Source organism: Melanerpes formicivorus, unplaced genomic scaffold, assembly GCF_026170545.1.
Source record: "Melanerpes formicivorus ecotype bairdi unplaced genomic scaffold, bMelFor1.0.p_v2 SCAF_1, whole genome shotgun sequence".
Taxonomy (NCBI): domain Eukaryota; kingdom Metazoa; phylum Chordata; class Aves; order Piciformes; family Picidae; genus Melanerpes; species Melanerpes formicivorus.
Window position 1 is genome coordinate 18,777,678 of NW_027142353.1, and position 18,541 is coordinate 18,796,218.

The following is an 18,541-nucleotide window of genomic DNA, read 5'->3' on the forward strand; positions in this document are numbered from 1 at the left end:
GTTTTAGTTCAGTTTGTGTCTCAGTCTGTTTCAGTCAGCCTGGACAGCTGTTTTTCTGTCTGTGCTTGGCGCTGACCTTCAACTAACGAGATAAAAAACTAATTCTTTTCTTCCCTTAGCATACGCTTTGAACTAACTAATAATTACTTTTCTCTCTAACCCTTTTTGGGAAAGGAGAAGGAAGGGGGAAAAGGGGGTTTCAGGGGAGGCCCTCTTCTATCGAGGGGGGAGGCAAGTTTTCTGTGTTACGTTCTTTCCTGTATATTTTTGTATATACTGTAAACACTGTATATTGTGTATATATTCACTGCATCCCATTCTGCTTGTAAAAATACAGCAGTCTCCATTTGCTTCTCTGAGTTAGCTGTGGTTTGTCTGTGGGGGGGGAGAATTGAACTTCTCTCACTACCACACTGTTCCTAAAGATACAGGAAGCTACCAGGGAAGTAAATATTTTAGATTTTATAGCTATCAATGAGATACAATTGAGTAAACTAAATGGAAGTAAGGTCAGTGAAGCTGAGAATAAAGCAAAAGAACCTACTACTATAAGGAAAGGAATCAGTGAAAAGTGAAGGATGACCATCTTGAGAAGTGGAATTCAACCTAACCAGGGAACACACTGAAAGGGTCTTCTGAGAGAGAAGCATAAAGGATACTGAAGAGCTAAAAGAGTCTTATTAAATACAACAGCAACAAACTTTGCTATTGCAGAGGAAAGGTACAGAGAACAGTGATAAAACAATATGACTGTATTTAGAGTTCTTCAGTGACCTCAGAATGAAAAAAAACCACAACCAACCTATACAGAAAGCTTAGATAAGGACACCTATTTAAGGATAAGAACAGAGGAACAGCACCAGTATGTGGGAGTAACACTAGAAAGGTTATGACACAAGTTATAGTTTGCAAAAGACAGAAGAGGCAACAAAAAAGGTTAACAGAAGAAATAGGGAAATTAAGCTTATTTCTGTAATGGAAAAAAAGAGCACATATAATGGATGATGCAGGGAAACCTCTTTAAGTATTCAATGCCTACATCATTTCAGTCATTATTCTCCCCCACCCTAAATAATTTAACCCACCTTTAACAGTTGGACAGGATTGTAATGAAACCAACTGAGAAAGTCAATACAAACGGCAAACTACCCATTACACTCTTCTTGGATGTAGCTGAAGGTGTCTCTGAACCTTATCCAGCTCAAAGTATTGTCAAACAACATGAATTTGTTTAAAGGCAAAAGAATTGGACTGAAGTTCCTCATCTAACTATCTCAGAGCAGGAAATTCAGCTAAAGTCTTTCTTCTCAGTAACTCTCCTGGAGTAGAATATTACATTAACAGCCTAAAATAGTCTCCCTAATATTTTGTTGGAGCCGTGCCTTTTTGCCCTAAAACTTTACCAGCAAATCAAAAACCAAGAAGAAAAATACTCCCTAATTTAGGTGATTAAATTGCAGCCATCTGAGTTCTAGGTATTGTCCCAGTGACCATTCTCTTATCCAAAGTGAAAACATGTTAGTAGGAAAGGTGCAGGATGAGATCCAGTACTTAGGCATATTTTAGATTTGGAAAGTTTGGGTTTGTGCCCCTGAGGGAGAAAGAAGAAATCAATAAATTTCTCCCACATCCAGGGTGAATGCCCTAATCACCAAATTAGTTATGGGATTAACAAAGAGAAAACTTCTAATTAAGCTTTGGATTTTCTCCAGCCCCAATTATTTGATGCACTCAAATGCTTCTGAGACTTTAAATCACACTGCGATTTAAACACTAAGTTTGCTGTTTCTCAGTAAATATAAACACACTCATACACCCCTAATGATTATTGCCTGAAGGTGAAGAGAAAAGGAATGGAAAGTTATAATTAGTTGATTCAGGATATAACTTTCAGACAAAGTATTCAGTTGGCAGTTACAACCTTCATCCCTGCCATCACTCTGGCTTCTTCTGGTGGACAATCCCTGCCAGTACTGCCAACTGGGAAATCTTCCCACATGGCATGGCAGAGATGCAGTGCAGCGGCAGCTACTTGATCATAATGCCATTTGCATCCCATAAATATGGAAAATTAAAGTATATTTTTCATAAGACATGCTTTTAAGCTCCATATGTTGCCACCACTGTTCTCTCAAGAGTTCTCACTTGCTTGTTCCCCTTCTCAGCTTCACATTTGCAAAAATATCACCAAGTTGTTACTCAGTCGTTCTTACATAAGGCATATGTAGAGAATTAAATAGCAGCAAAAGGTGAGATCAGCATATTAGCTAATACTTTATGCATCCATTATCTAGCTTTGATCAGGTTCACATCTGAATCAGCAGTTTTGCCCAGGCTGTTGCTCCAGGAGCAATGCAATATTCAGGTGACAACAGTACCATCCACATTATCTTTGTATCTAATGCTCAATGAGAAGGAGGGGAATGAAGCCAGATTTAACCCTGAAGAGATGTCTGGGGAAAGCAGTGTGGCTGCTCATCAGATTTTGACTTCATCATTCCTCCTCGTTGCAAACCATGAATATATTGAATGGGATTGAAGTCAACCATACTCAAGAACTGCCAGATTGTAGGTCCTTTTCCTGTGGGTACAAAACACGTTATCAAAGGCATTTTCATGTACTTTCCTTAGGAAGAATGGGAATTGATAGATTTGGGTTGATTTAGCGTATCTCCACCTTTCTCATGTGGAAACCATTATTATCAAGCTATGATTTTAAGCTGCTAAACTTACATTATGCCAGGAATTTTCTATTTTCACTTTATATTTAAAGGCAGTTATATTAAATGTTCCTGCTGTTTTGTGCTTGAAAGTGAAACTGAAATTGCCCAATCTCTTATCTTCCAGCATAGGATAAATCCACATTGGTGGTAAGAGAAGTAATGTTCCTGGAGCAAATAAGCTTTTAAATCCATTCCTGACATCTTGATCAAGTGTGCTCTGAGGAGCAGCCTCAATATCCTTCAGGCTCTGAGTGGCCTTTTCCCAACAGCAAAACCCTGGCATAGCAAAGCACAAGCCATGTCATTTGCTTCCAGTTCAAACATTATGGGATGCACCGTTCTCAAAAGTCGCCTTTGACACTCAAAGCCATGTGATTAGTCTTCCAAACTCATGAAAAGTATTTGTGGTAGTGACACAGGAACTAGCAATATATGACTGTATGAACCTATGTGACCACAGTCCTGGTCCTACAAGACAAGGAATCAAGTAAAACCCGAGGGGCACGAGTGTGTCAGTTCATGAAATAGCTCAAATCCATGCCAAACGTGTGCTGCTTGGTGTGACTTGTAGCTCAATGTCACACAGCATGTGCTAGATAAAGGAATTCAAGCAGGAAGGGTGAACATCTGCTCCTAAGTGGAAAAAATTATTAATATTCACATAGGAATAGTTATATTTAAAACTTCCTTGTGGAATTTTAATACAGTTTAATTGTGTTTGCTCAGGATAAGCAGCAGCACATTACAGGCACTCCATGAATAATATCACCTACAAAAAATGAAAAATTTGCAGCCAGGCTTAATATGTGATAATACAATAGAGGCAATAATTTGTTTTAATGAGAGTTAATCTCAGCTTTCAACTAGTTCAGGAAACCAGAAAAACCTCACGGGATCCATGCTGCCAAACCTGCAAACTTTATTTTAGGTGCCTAGAAAAGCACTCCTCAAAACAGCGGGAAAGAGGCAGGTATCTCTGAAGGCTTCCATAAAGAGAAACTTTCTGCCCATCTTTAAGCCTTTATTTTACCAGACATGTTTGCCTAACTTATTTTAAATGATTCAGTTCTAATCCCAGTAGTTAATGCTGTCTTATTAAATACTTCACTTGAATTATGAAAAAAAGTACTTCCCAGGCCTCTCTCACTAAAAATGAAAGGCTTAGTTTCAGAAGTTGTAGATGTTAGACTTCTGGAGAGCTTCTGCACAGGGAAGGACACACTATCAATAGTAGAAGAAAAAAAAATACTTAAATCAGACATAGAAAGTTTGTAAGGGAAATGAAGGAAAACTCGATATGCTGGGGGAAAAAATGTTAATTCATTATGTATGTTTCTGTCTTATTTTGTCATAGAACCAAAGCATAGAATTGCTTTGGTTGAAAAAGACCTCTAAGATCAAGTCCAACCATCCACACAGGACCACCACAGCCATTAAACCATGTCCTGAAGCGCCATGCCTACACTTTTAATGCATCCAGAGATGGTGACTTCACCACCTCCCCGGGCAGCCTGTTTCAAGGCCTGAATAGCTTAAGTGTGTATCTGCAGACTATCTCCATGAAGGAACACTTACTAGAGCTGGGAGAAACACAAAAAGTAAACATTCCTCCCTAGTTTCACAGAAAAATGAATTTTTAATTTCATCTTGACACAGAAATAATATCAGGTTAATCTGTGTTGTTCCTAAAGTTCTTCCAAACCAAAAAGCTGTGTTAGATTTGTTATAAGTTAAATCTCAGAAACTTGTTGCAATACAGACTGCAATCACTAATGACTACAGAGCACAAATCACAGTAAAAATTTAGCCGTGAGGCAGTTTGTCTACCTGAAGCACTAATGAGCTGCCCCATACTCTTCCTAATGACTTCAACTTTCACTTGCCCAATCTGCTTTAGTTTCTTCTTCCCATTACCATGTGAGCTTCATTTAACCTGCAGCCATGGTTTATCTTCTGTATTCACAAAAACCCATTCATCCCAACCCCATCCAATGCTTCTATCTCAGAAGCCTCTGTTGCTCCACTATCCCTTTCATGGCACCACCAGAGCTGCTCCTCAGCCTTCCTTTCTTACATTTCATATGTGACTTAGAGTATCTTAGGTCTGACCACTTTTTAGCAGAATTCAGGTCATCATCATGCTCCTCCCGTGACAAAGCTGCTGAAACTTCATCTTTCAATCCTCTCTTTTTCTCTTACAAAGCCCATTCTGCCACTCCCTGTGCCTGTATTCAATATTTGCTTCCTCTGTGCTCGCTTTTACTGTACAAGACGCTTTTAGTATACACTGCAAAGCATCCATAATGACATTCACCATCCCTGATTCATCCACTCTTTCTTTAGCTCAGCCATCCTCTACTTCCTTTTAATACCTTCACTTTAGCTTCAGTCACAGTCTCAGAGAGCTTTCTGATGTATAGGATTTGTTCCTCAAAATCCCAAAGCACTTCTTTCTACTTCTCCCTCCACACAGAAACTTTCTGTTTAATTTGAAAAATACTAAATGAAAAATGTTGGCCTTTGTCTTCCTTTCAGTCCTACTTTCCATGGAGAGAAATTAGTCAGCCTGGTTCTGCCATGATCCCCATCTCTTTGCCTATAAAACTTTTGCTTCCCATCTGTCTCATCAGCTGGGACTCATCCCACCTCACTCTAGAAACACCTGCATCATGTAAGTCTACATTGCAGCCATTTAGACTCAGCTGGTCATTTTTTGCCTTTTCATCACAGAGAAATATGCCCTCTCAGGATACAGTTCACCTTCCCTCCCCCCCGCCCCCCAAGTGTGCTGCTCTGTAACACCTGTAACATGAATCTCAACAACTAACTCCACCAGATGTAGCTTACTAAAGTAAAGACATAAAATTCAAACCACAGAACACCCTCACAACTTGCATCAGCACACAGCTGCCAATACAGGTTCAATGTGACTAAACAAGCATGCCATGCCCCCTTTCTTGTTTGTGCTGGTAACCACTACAATATACAACTTGGACATCAAAATTAACTTTTAAAAAAGAAATATTTATTTAGGGGATCACTAAGCCCTGTGCACACTTCCAACTTAATGCAAAGCTGCTCTTCAAATTTCCTCCCATGGTTCTCCCTTGTCCCCAACTTCAAAAAGTACTCTGAGCTTGTGCAAAAGGTTGTTGTTTATCACATTGCCATTTGGAGTACCGACTGACACATGGTATTATCATAGTAGCTGTAGCAATGCTCACTAATTCTTAGGGGCAGAAATAATATTCCTGTTCTGCATTTATCCAGAGTTTCTTGCAATGGGGTGCTGCATCATGACTGTGCCTCTGAGGTATTGTAAATATAAATAAATAACAAACACATGAACACAATTACATCTTGGGTTTGCTTACAGCTAGGCAATTTGGCTTGGACATTAAGCAAAAGAAAAATTGGACCTAGCATACATAAATGCTTCTATGAGACTCCCTCAAATTATTATATTTCCTTATATTAGAAATGTCATATAACAAATAAGAGTAATAGAACAACATTAGTGGATTTACAAAAGCACCAAACAGCACAGATATAATTAGATCTACTTTATTGCTGATTTGTAGAGCTCAGAACAATTTGGTACATTTACCTTCTTTTCTTTTCCCAAATCTGTTTTATTTTCCATCTTTTGCAGTAGCTCACACAACTGATAGCCTTGTCAACGCTAGAAAAATAAGGCAAGGCTAGAGTTCACAAATGCATCCAGCTCTGGGAGAAAGCACTAGAAGAACGCCCTACTTATTTCAATATTCTGTAACTGCCAACCTATCTGTCTTCACTTTGCCTGTATCTGGGGCTAAACTATAGCAGTTGTGCTATCACCTGATGATCTGTCCCCAGCAGAGAAGGATAATCGGGAAAAGGAGGCTCACAGGTTGACATAAAAACAGATGTAATGACATAGCTAGACTGATACTAATGTCAGTACACAATATATCAAGGTATCCTCAGTCCAGCAAAAGCCTAGCATTCACACCAAACAGGAAAGCAGGCCTCAAAAGCAGTAGAAAGAAAAGGAGCAGAGTGAGAAGCCCAAGCAAGACACTTCCCTCTCGTCAGTAAACGTTCCCCTTTATAATGAGCGTGATGCCCATGGTATGGGATACACCCGTGAGCCAACTCAAGTCAGCTGTCCCAGCTGACTCGGAACTGCTGATGGCCTGCAGCCTACACATGGCCTGGGATTCTGTCCTAGTAAAACAGTAAGAGCAATTCTTTCCATTTTTAAGATGTATTTCCTTATTCCTGGCAGTCAGTTAAAAATCAGAAACTGCTTGTTTGTGATTAAAGGCAAAAAGATTAAACAAAATCATGGCTGTAACCTGAAGTCTTTTCACTGCACTATAAGCCAACACAAAACAACACTTCTTCACTTACATATGTAACATAAAATACAGATGGGAATTCCCTTAGATTCCAGCAATGCAGTTCATGTGCAGATAACAGCTAGTCACAAAGGAGTAAAGCTTTAACACATCCTGCCCAAGACAGAAGAGAATTCTACAATTGTTATAGGATATAAGTAATTCTATGGCAGTAAAAATAATTCCAGTCATGCACACATTACAAATGCTACATAATTATATGCAACTTGCCAATATTAGGAGAGTATAATCAGAAATTTTGCAGAATAATACGCTTTTGAAAATTAGCTGTTGTATGGAAACAAACTTTTCATGGTATAAGGAAAAACCAGCAACCATTGGGACATTTTTACTGTTGGCCTGTGCAGGATTGAGCCATGCTTTTCAGAGGTTAACATAACAGCTGAGGAAAACCAAATCTATTCCATTGTGATTACTGATCATCTAGCTTTGGAGTGGGCTTTTTGTTTCAGTGGCCAACAGACATATATCCTTGAGGAACCACTGTTCTGCATTCATTATTCTCATCCACTCTGTTCTTTGCACCAACAGAGAGTGAAAAACTCTATTACAACCCCTTGGAGGCCAAATGCAATCTGCTTTGCAAGCATCTAGCAGCTGGTGACATAGGTATAGTCTGTGATGGTCCAAAGTGAAAGACGAGGCTGCAACTGAAAGACAAAATACAGCATAATGCCAAACAAAAACCGCGAAAAGCTATTAAACCAATCAACAATCAAAGAAAAAGATGGCTTCAATGGTTTGTAATGGCTATTTCTTACTCTATCCTTTGTTCCTTGTTGAAGCCATTTCTTCCTTGATGCATAAATACCTGACCCTGAACACTTCTTCAATGGTACTTCTGTCTCAAGCATCAACCTTCCTGAAGATCCCTGATAAGCGTACTGCCATGAACATGCTCTTGCTTTGTGAGCTGAGGCTAAGCTGCTGATAGCCACTGGTATAACTCTTTGTATACTGCATCCTCTTGACCAAAACTCTTGGATTTCCAATAGAAAAAACAATAACAACAAAACAACCCCACAAACAAAAACCCAACCTAACAAAACAAACACCCCCCCCCCCAAAAAAAAAAAAAACCCACAACAAAAGACATCCCATGTAACCATTCAGAAGTCAACGTGCTCTTTAAACACATTTTTATGATTCTCTCTATGTCACATTCAGCAAGGGAGTTTTTATTTCCTGAGATATATAACATTTTTTCTTGTATTTCCTCTCTCAAGTAGTTATTGCATTCCTTTTAATGACTTCTAACACTGAGAAAACTCAGGGAGTATAGTGCAAGTCATCCAACCTGCATTTCACAAACTTCAAAAGGAATAAAACCGCTGTTAAAGCTGTATAAATGACAATTTAATCCCACAACAGACACAGGTAAACATAGCAAGGAGCCAAATTAAATACCATCTTTTTCTGCTTTTCTCCTTGGACTGCCACACACCCAGCACTTCATATGATCTATGAGATTTCCAGGATAATAAAGCAGAGAGATACATTTGTATAATTATTTCTGTATTTACAGCAAGACAAATCATCTTGTTTTGAAACAGGAGGGTTGATTGGAGTTGTACAATAGGATATAAAATTGTCACTGTAGCAGTCTGTGTTTGTGTATAGTCAAATACCTAATTGACAGTATAATGGCAGCTGAATGTACTTTGAAAGAATTGTATCTACAGACTGCTATTCAAACCAAACCTCTAAAACCTTGCTTTACAATTCTGATCTTCTAATTGTATTTTCTTTCCTATTTGTACAGATCAATTCAAAAAATGCAAATGCAAGTCCAAAAGAATACCAGAAAGTTATTTTAACCTGTGTTGTGCTGGCCCTACTGAGATTTTTTGCTATTTACATAAAACATGTCTTCTGCCTGCAATTTTTCTTCTGTTTGTTATGTGCAAAAGTTACAGCAGCCAGTGTTTTCAATGCTGGTACATGAAATTTTGGTCTCTTCCCTCTAACTTGGTCTCTCCTCTCTAGCAACCAGCACCAGAACAAGAGTCTCAAGCTACACCAGGGAAAGTTTAGGCTCGAGGTGAGGAGAAAGTTCTTCTCTGAGAGAGTCATTCATCATTCGAATGGGCTGCCCAGGGAGGTGGTGGAGTCACCATCCCTGGAGGTGTTCAAGAGGAGATTGGACGTGGCACTTGGTGCCATGGTCTAGTCATGAGGTCTGTGGTGACAGGTTGGACTCGATGATCTTTGAGGTCTCTTCCAACCTTTGTGATACTGTGATACTGTGATTATCCTTCCAGATTTCAGCATAAGGCTTCCATAAAACCACACTTATTTTAAAAGATATTGGGAACCATCCTATTTTCAAGAAATATATCATGATCTGAAAAACTTACAGCCTTACTGACAGAATAAGAGCAGGTGCTTATATGTAGCACAGTTGATACTGTACACTTAATATTCCACCTGAGTCCTAGGCACTGCCCAGCATCCATATGGATAAAATTGCTAGCGTGTTCACAAATTCCACTACAGATCCAGAGATCTGGGGTCCAGTATCAATGCTCATGCCCAAATAGCAGCACCTTCCACCATGTTGTGCAGTTGTAAGCCATAGCCAGGACTCAAGATTTAAGTAGGACCAGTTCACTTCAGAGAACAGCACAAGGACTGAAGCATATTTAGAATAAACTTTATTTAGAATAAACCAAACCAGGTTGGAAGAGACCTTCAAGATCATCGCGTCCAACCCATCAACCAATCCAACCCACCCAAACAACTAACCCATGGCACCAAGCACCCCATCAAGTCTCCTCCTGAACACCTCCAATGACGGCGACTCCACCACCTCCTTGGGCAGCCCATTCCAATGGGCAATCACTCTTTGTGTATAGAACTTCTTCCTAACATCCAACCTGAACCTCCCCTGGCACAGCCTGAAACTGTGTCCTCTTGTTCTGGTACTGGCTGCCTGGGAGAAGAGACCATCATCGGCCTGTCTACAACCTCCCTTCAGGTAGTTGTAGAGAGTGATAAGGTCACCCCTGAGTCTCCTCTTCTCCAGGCTAAGCAATCCCAGCTCCCTCAGTCTTGACTCATAGGGCTTGTGTTCCAAACCCCTCACCAACTTCGTTGCCCTTCTCTGGACTCATTCCAGCAAGTCAACATCCTTCCTAAATTGAGGGGCCCAGAACTGGACACAGGACTCGAGGTGTGGCCTAACCAGTGCAGTGTACAGGGGCAGAATGACCTCCCTGCTCCTGCTGGCCACACTGTTCCTGATGCAGGTCAGGATGCCATTGGCCCTCTTGGCTGCCTAGGCACACTGCAGGCTCATGTTCAGCCTGTCATCGACCAGTACCCACAGGTCCCTTTCTGCCTGGCTGCTCTCCAGCCACTCTGACCCCCGCCTGTAGCACTGCATGGGGTTGTTGTGGCCAATGTGCAGAACCTGGCACTTGGATGTGTTAAATCTCATGCCGTTGGACTCTGCCCATCGGTCCAGCCTGTCAAGGTCCCTCTGCAGAGCCTCTCTACCCTCCAGCAGATCAACTCCTGTCTCCAGCTTGGTGTCGTCAGCAAATTTACTGATGATCGGCTCAATGCGCTCATCCAGATCATCAATAAAGATGTTAAAGAGCACAGGGCCCTGCACTGGTCCTTGGGGCACACCACTAGTGACTGGCTGCCAGCTGGATGTGGCACCATTCACCACCACTCTCTGGGCTCGGCCCTCCAGCCAGTTCCTAACCCAGCTCAGAATGCTGCTGTCCAAGCCATGGGCTGACAGCTTGGCCAGGAGTTTGCTATGGGGGACGGTGTCAAAGGCCTTGCTGAGGTCCAGGTAAACTACATCCACAGCCTTCCCCACATCCACCAGGCAGTCACCTGATCATAGAAGGAGATCAGGTTGGTCAGGCAGGATCTGCCCTTCCTAAATCCATGTTGGCTGGGACTGATCCCTTGGCCATCCTGTAAGTGCTGTGTGATTGCACTCAGGATGACCTGTTCCATGATCTTGCCTGGCACTGACGTCAGGCTGACAGGCCTATAATTCCCTGGCTCATCCAACCGGCCCTTCTTGTGGATGGGCACAACTTTGGCCAGCTTCCAGTCCTCTGGGACCTCTCCAGTGAGCCAGGACTGCTGGAAAATGATGGATAGTGGCTTGGCCAGCTCATCTGCCAGCTCTCTCAGCACCCTAGGATGAATCTCATCTGATCCCATGGACTTGTGGGGATCCAAGCTGCTAAGGAGAGTTCCAACCACCTCCTCATGGAACATAGGGAAACTGTGCAGCTCCCTGGCTCCTTCTGCCAGCTCTGCAGGCCAGCTGTCAGGAAGACGTTCTGTCCTTCTAGTAAAAATTGAGGCAAAGAAGGTGTTAAGTATCTCTGCCTTTTCCTCATCCCTTGATAGAACATTTCCCTCCATGTCAACCAAGGAGTGGAGGTTGTCCTTTCCCTTCCTCTTGCTATTAATGTATTTATAGAAGGACTTTTTGTTGTCCTTCATAGTAGAGGCCAGTTTAAGCTCCAAATGTGCTTTGCCTCCCTAATTTTCCTCCTACATGATTTGGCAACATCCTTAAACATTCCGTGTGTTGCCTCCCCTCTCTTCCAAAGGTGATACACCCTCTTTTTTTCCCCTTAGTTCCATTAAAAGTTCATGAACCATCCAGGCTGGCCGTCTGCCCCGGCGGCTCATCTTCCGGCACATTGGCACAGCCTGTCCCTGAGCCTTCAACAATTCTTCCTTGAAGCAGGTCCAGCTCTCCTGGACCCCTTTATTATTAAGGGCTTTATCCCAAGGAACCCTCTGAATTAGTTCCTTGAGTAACCCGAAGTCTGCCCTCCGGAAGTCCAGAGTGGAGGTCTTCTTGCTGCCCCTCTTGGCTTGACCAAAAACCGAGAATTCAATTATCTCGTGGTCACTGGCCCCCAAACACCCTCTGACCACCACCACATCACCCACCAGCCCTTCCCTGTTGGTGAAGAGGAGGTCAAGCATAGCCTTGCCCCTGGTAGGCTCTCACAGCACCTGGGATAAGAAGCTGTCCTCCATGCATTCTAAGAGCCTTCTAGACTGTCTCCTCTCTGCTGTGTTGAGATCCCAGCAGATGTCAGGCAGGTTGAAGTCGCCCATGAGAACAAGGTCCAGAGATCTTGAGACAGCCTTAAGCTGCCTATAGAATGCTTCATCAACATCTTCCTCCTGGTTGGGTGGTCTATAACAGACTCCAACCAGGGTGCCTGCCCTGCCGATCTTCCCTCTAATTCTTACCTGCAAGCATTCAACCCGATTGTCCCTAATCTCTGTCTCAATGGCATCTAGTGCCTTCCTGATGTAAAGGGCCACCCCTCTACCCCTTCTTCCTGGCCTGTCTCTCCTGAAGAGCCTGTAGCTGTCAATTGCAGCACTCCAGTCATGTGAGTCGTCCCACCACGTCTCTGTGATGGCAACTACATCATAACTTTCCTGCTGCAACAAGGCTTCCAGCTCCTCTTGTTTGTTACCCATACTTCGTGCATTAGTGTACATGCACTTCAGCTGGGCTGCTGGTTTCACCTCCGACTCTAGCTTGTCGCCCCCAGACTCTTGTCTGAGGGGACTAGTTTCAGCCCCTTCCCCCTCTGAAACTAGTTTAAAGCCCTGTCGATGAGACCTACCAATTCCCTTCCCAGGATCTTTTTACCTTTGGAGATCAGGCCGTTCTCATATACTGTGACCTTTCCCCTTCTCTGGGACAGATGTACTCCATCTGTTGCCAGCTGGCCTGGTGCAGTAGAAAGTTTCCCAATATCAAAAAACCCAAAATTCTTTTGACTGCACCAGCCTCTAAGCCACTTGTTAACTATAGCTGCTGACCTGTTCCTTATGGTATTCCCTCCTGCAACTAAGGGTATTGATGAAAAAATTATTTGTGCACCTGACCCCTCAACCAGGTCTCCCAGGGCCCTGAAGTCATCTTTGATAGCCCTGGGAGTTCTGGTTGCAACATCATCATTCCCTAACTGCATAACTAGTAAAGGGTAGTAGTCAGAGGGCTGCACCAGTCTAGGCAGCCTACTGGTAACATCATTAACTTGGGCTCCTGGCAGACAACAGAGTTCCCTATGAGATGGGTCAGGCCGACATATAGGGCCCTCCATTCCCCTCAGAAGGGAATGGCTTAAGTTAGAAGACACCTTGAAGATCATCTGCTTAGAACTCCTCTGCCACGGGCAGGAACACTTCCTACTGGACCAGGTTGCTCAGAGCCCCATCAAGCCTGATCTTGAATGGCTACAGAGAGGAAGTTTCCACAACTTCTCTAGACACCTTTTTCCAGTGTCTCACCACCCTCATAAAAACTTCTTCATATGTCTAATCTAAATTTACCCTGGTCCAGTCTAAAACCATTGCCCCTTGTCCTCTCACCACATGCCCTCATAAAAAAGTCCTACTGCAGCTTTCCTGTAGGCCTCCTTAAGGTACTGGAAGGCTGTTATAAAGTCTCCCTGAAGCCTTCTCTTCTCCAGGCTGAACAGACCCAAAACTTCCCCAGCTTGTCGTCGTAGATGCTCCAGCCCTCTGATCATCTTTGTGGCCCTCCTCTGGACTTTTCCCAACAGAGTCCATAGAGCTCAGTATCGGGAAGCCACGAATGTTTAAGTATAAGCACAGACACACTCCTAGCATGCATCAACTTATAACTTACCACTTTCTAATCCAGAGGGGACAACTTTCAACTTCAGTGGGTTTTTCTTTCATTAATTTGCTCAATGGCTTTTTGAACCTCAAAAAAGTTACAGCATCTGAAGGGGGAAAAAAATCTCCAGCTCCAATAAATGTTCTTTGCAGATGCATTTCTCTTTCAGAGTTCTGCTCATTTTCATCATCCCCAGAATTCCAACTATAGACGAGATTTATTTTCCTATCCAAAACAGACTCTAAAAATCAAAGACGATTCCATTTGAAAAATCTCCTCTCTGAAGTGAGCTGTGAAATCTCTTGACACTGAACTGCAGCTTATCATTCCTTCCCATTACACAGCAATGTAAATCTAAAAGGAGTAACTTGGAAAACTTGTCCAGTCTTCCTGGTGAAGCACAGGATTCTCTTTAACATTTTGACTCCACAAGGGATTTCAGCACACAAGATTTTTAAAAAAGAACAAAGAAAAACAGAGGGAGACACCAATTCAAGTCACAGGGAGCCACTAGAGAAGACATACTTCATTTGAGGTCAAAAGCCTCAAGAGTTAATTGCTGGGAGAGGTTAGGAATACCAATGGACACAAGATTTTTCTCACCTCTTTGTGGTGAAAATACTGATTGGCTTTGTATAAGGCTCTTACCTTAAAGATGAAAACCAGGTAAGCTATACTGTGAGGCTGAGTTTGGCACACTTGAGAATGAAAACTGAAGTCAGAAGGAGTATGGTGCACTGGCTGCAGTAGAGCAACTAAGTTATGAGACAGCAAATCTTCATCTATCTGTTAACACAAAGTCATCCAAAAATATGCAGTCAAATTCAGATCATTACAGAACTTTACATTTCCTTTAGCTGAATTTTGAGGTTCCTGTCAATCCCATCATAGAGGTCATTAATGAAGATGTTAAATAGTACTGGCCCCAGCATCAATCCCTGGAGCACATCGCTAGTTGCTGGTTGGACTTTGTGCAACTGATCACTGCAACCCTCTTACCTTAGTGGTTCAGCCACCTTCCAGCCCACCTCATCATCCATTTACCTTATACATTAAGCCCCAACAGACAATAATATAACCATTCTCTACTAAACTGAATCAGAGAAAATCCCAGAACCTTTTGATGCAACGCACATCACTTTGCAAGTCAGATACCTCAGTCCAGCTTCATTCACCTTCAGCTTCAAGGTGCCTGCTGTGAAGAAAACTGTGGCACATCCAGTGCCATAGGGCATTGTTAGTGGTTGTGCTTCACTGAACCTACAGACTTGACTGAAGATGACATCAATTCACTAATGCTGCTCTTTCTTTAGCTGTTGTCCCCTAAGATTAAAGATGAAGTCCTAAAGTGGGAAATATACACCCTAATATACTACCAAGGCCTTTATCAGTAGCATATAAGAAATTGATACCCTCAAGGAGTGGACTGTCCTATAGTCATATAGCTTTCTGGGACATGCTAGTCACCATGATTGTCTATCAGATGTCATGTTCTTTGCAACCCCACTAGGAGAAAAGAGTTTAAGGCAGATCCAGAAAGAGGGTCTTCACTGCTCAGCTACTTTGCAAGAAGCATGCCCATGATCATGATTGCTCTCTGTCCCATCATATGCCCTATCCAAAACCATAACATGGTTTGGGTTGGAAGGAACCTTAAAGATCATATAGTTTCACTTCCCCTGTGATGGACAGGGACACCTTGCACTAGACCAGGTTGCTCCAAGGCCCCACTCAACCTGGTCTTGCACACTTCCAGAGAGGGAGCATCCACAACTTCCTTGGGCAACCTGCTCCAGTATCTCACTACCCTCACTACAAAGAATTTCTTCCTAACATTCAGTCTTATTCACATAGTGTTTATAGATCCTGACTGGGCCATTAATCACTCCCACATAAAACCTGAAGGGTATTTCACAGGCCTAGTCTGAGTCTGATGTCTACAACTTAGAGCTCTGCTGAACTTGTGTGATCCATATAGTGGGAGAGGATCTGCAAATTGGCACACCACACTGTTGCCCGTTTCATGGTGGAAGGAAAGCAGCACTAGTATTTTACAGCTACACAGATAAATTGAGAGGCCACATGTAACTGGGATCCAGAAGATTTTAATTTGTTTAATGTGTCTATAATTCTTTTCAGTAGAAATGGGATTTATTTTAGGAAAAAAAAAAGAAAAAAAATCAATAGCAGCTCTGCCTTTGCACCTTGTTTCTGAGAGCTAAAGAACCTTTTAGCCTGTTAATCCATAAATGGCCTGGTCCCCCATTCTTTTCTGTTTCTCATTTCATACTTTTGATGCTCTCAAAATCTATTTTCTCCAGGCTCTTAAATCTATGATTAATTTGGATATTTCACACTTTGCTGTGTGTGGAAGTCAAGTTTACTTACAATTGTAAATGAACTAGGCTATAAATAAAGTCATCACTGCACAGTCTGATTCATTGAGACACTTGAATGTGCCCAGAGAAGGGCAATAAGGCTGGTGAGAGGCCTTGAGCACAAGTCCTACGAGGAGAGGCTGAGGGAGATGGGATTGTTTAGCCTGGAAAAGAGGAGGCTCAGGGGTGACCTCATTGCTCTCTACAACTACCTGAAGGGTGGTTATAGCCAGAAAGGAGTTGGTCTCTTCTCTCTAGCAACCAGCACCAGAACAAGAGGACACAGTCTCAAGCTGCACCAGGGAAAGTTTAGGCTCGAGGTGAGGAGAAAGTTCTTCTCTGAGAGAGTCATTAGCCATTGGAATGTGCTGCCCAGGGAGGTGGTGGAGTCACCATCCCTGGAGGTGTTCAAGAGGGGATTGGACATGCCGCTTGGTGCCATGGTCTAGTCATGAGGTCTGTGGTGACAGGTTGGACTCGATGATCTTTGAGGTCTCTTCCAACCTTGGTGATACTGTGATACAGAGCTCCTTTCCTTTTCAGTTTTTTTTATTTTTACACATCCAAAGCATCTGTGTTACAAGCTGTGGGTCCCTGTTAAAAGAGGATAAAGAGGCACAGAGCTCATTTCACCATGTGTAGTTATTTGCCACCAGACAAAGTGCAGACAAACCCACAGCTATTCTGTTACAAAATGATTTCAAAACTTTTGCACCCACAAATCTGGAGCAGCAAACTTTTCACCTACAATTTCACTTTTTCTTTTCTTTTTTTGGTTTTTTTTTTTTTTTTTTCAATGAAGTGTCCATCATATTTCTCCTTTAATAAAGTCACACAAAATAATGCAAATTCTTAACATTATCTATCATCTGATTTAAAAAATTAAACCTTCCCAAATGCTGAGGTCAGTAAAAATATCTCTCTTGTTCATTATTCCACATCTTCCACATCCAGAGAAATTACTGAAAAACTGCATGTTCACTCCTGCTTTGCCAAGGTTCATTAAGAATTTCACAATACGTTTCAGAGAACCTCAGAGTAGCAAAGCATCCCAAAATGCTCGCAGAGGATGAAGCACTCCGGCAACAGGCTGCTGCCTGCTGATCCAGCATAAAGCAGCGCAAGTGAGAAATGTCACTCAATAATTTGACAGCTTAGTAAGAGATGATTTTCAGAAGTTTATCCTTTCTGCTTTTTTTACTTTCCATTTGTCAGGTAAGCTAATAAAAAATATCATCTCCCTCCACAAATCAAAGCTCAAAAATGCACAGAAAAAGTACTCAGATGTGAAATGAAGGCCTACAGAAAAATGTAGTAGGAGGAAGAAACGAGGGGAAAAATTATGTTTTGCTGCCATCACATACAAAATTAATTTTATGTATTTGATTAATAGACAGGTTTGTGTAAAACTCTCATCAGAAAACAGAAAATTAATAATATAACTGATAGTCTCTCCATACTTGTCAGATGGGGGTCATTTTTCATTATTATTTTCTTTTTGCCAGCAGTGATAAAAGATGATATAGGTAGCAGTGGGAAGAGATTACAACCTCTTCACAGGTTCATCTTTGGAGTTGCTTCAGAAAGTAGAAAGAGTTGGTGGCATGTCCTGAGTTTCCCTAGCAGAAATCAATGGCATATCCTAAGTTTGCTCAGTGCAGTTTACCTGCATGTTTTTCTGTCTTCAGTAAGTGCCCTGCTGTATCACTATAAAGAAGTTAAAAGAGCTGAAAAAACTTTTTGTGAGGGAAGGAAAATGAAAAGTATGCTCACTGTAAAAAAGCCCCAACAAGTTTTACTTCCCCAGCTGGCATGCAGGGAATGTGGCAAAGAAGCAGGCAAGCGGGCACCATGCTGCAGTTCTTGCTTGGTTTTACTCTTGGCAATGTGGTTGGGATGTATGTGGCTCAGAACTGTGATATTCCTAACGTTGCAAAGAAGCTTGAAGATTTTAAGAAGGATGTGGAAGCTAAGAGGAAACCTCCCAGTGACAAGTCCTAAGAGAGTGGTGTTAACTACATCACCTCTGTGCATGCATGAAGGATGCAGTTTACTTTTCAGGCAACAAAGGTCAAGCAGACAGTTGGCATGGGAAGTTCCTCCATTTTTAGAATCCTAGAACTGGAATACCCTTCTTTTGAAAGAGCAATCATGAACTTTTCCTGGGACTGATTTTCAGGGGTTTCAGAATTTGGATTTGCAGTTGATCTGTGACTGCATAATAAGATCATTTGTATTTTTTGCTATTACTTTTCCTAATATTTTGTACCCCATTTTTACCTGATCCAACTGGAGTCCTGTTTGTCCTGTAGCTATGTGTCACTCACACTTTGTAATACCTTAGTTCTTAGAACACTGCGAGAGAAATTACATGCATCAAGAAGT

The 18,541-nt window shown here is 42.1% G+C and overlaps 2 protein-coding genes across 2 annotated transcripts in view; one reads left to right on the top strand and one right to left on the bottom strand.

Annotated features, from left to right (window-relative positions):
• HS6ST3 (heparan sulfate 6-O-sulfotransferase 3) overlaps positions 1 to 18,541 on the bottom strand; it is a 401,136-nt gene that overhangs the window by 104,603 nt on the left and 277,992 nt on the right. The window lies entirely within an intron of this gene.
• LOC137456528 (short transmembrane mitochondrial protein 1-like) lies at positions 17,961 to 18,157 on the top strand. The gene has a single exon (XM_068168047.1). The coding sequence runs from the start codon at positions 17,969 to 17,971 to the stop codon at positions 18,155 to 18,157; it is 189 nt and encodes a 62-aa protein (XP_068024148.1). The 5' UTR covers positions 17,961 to 17,968.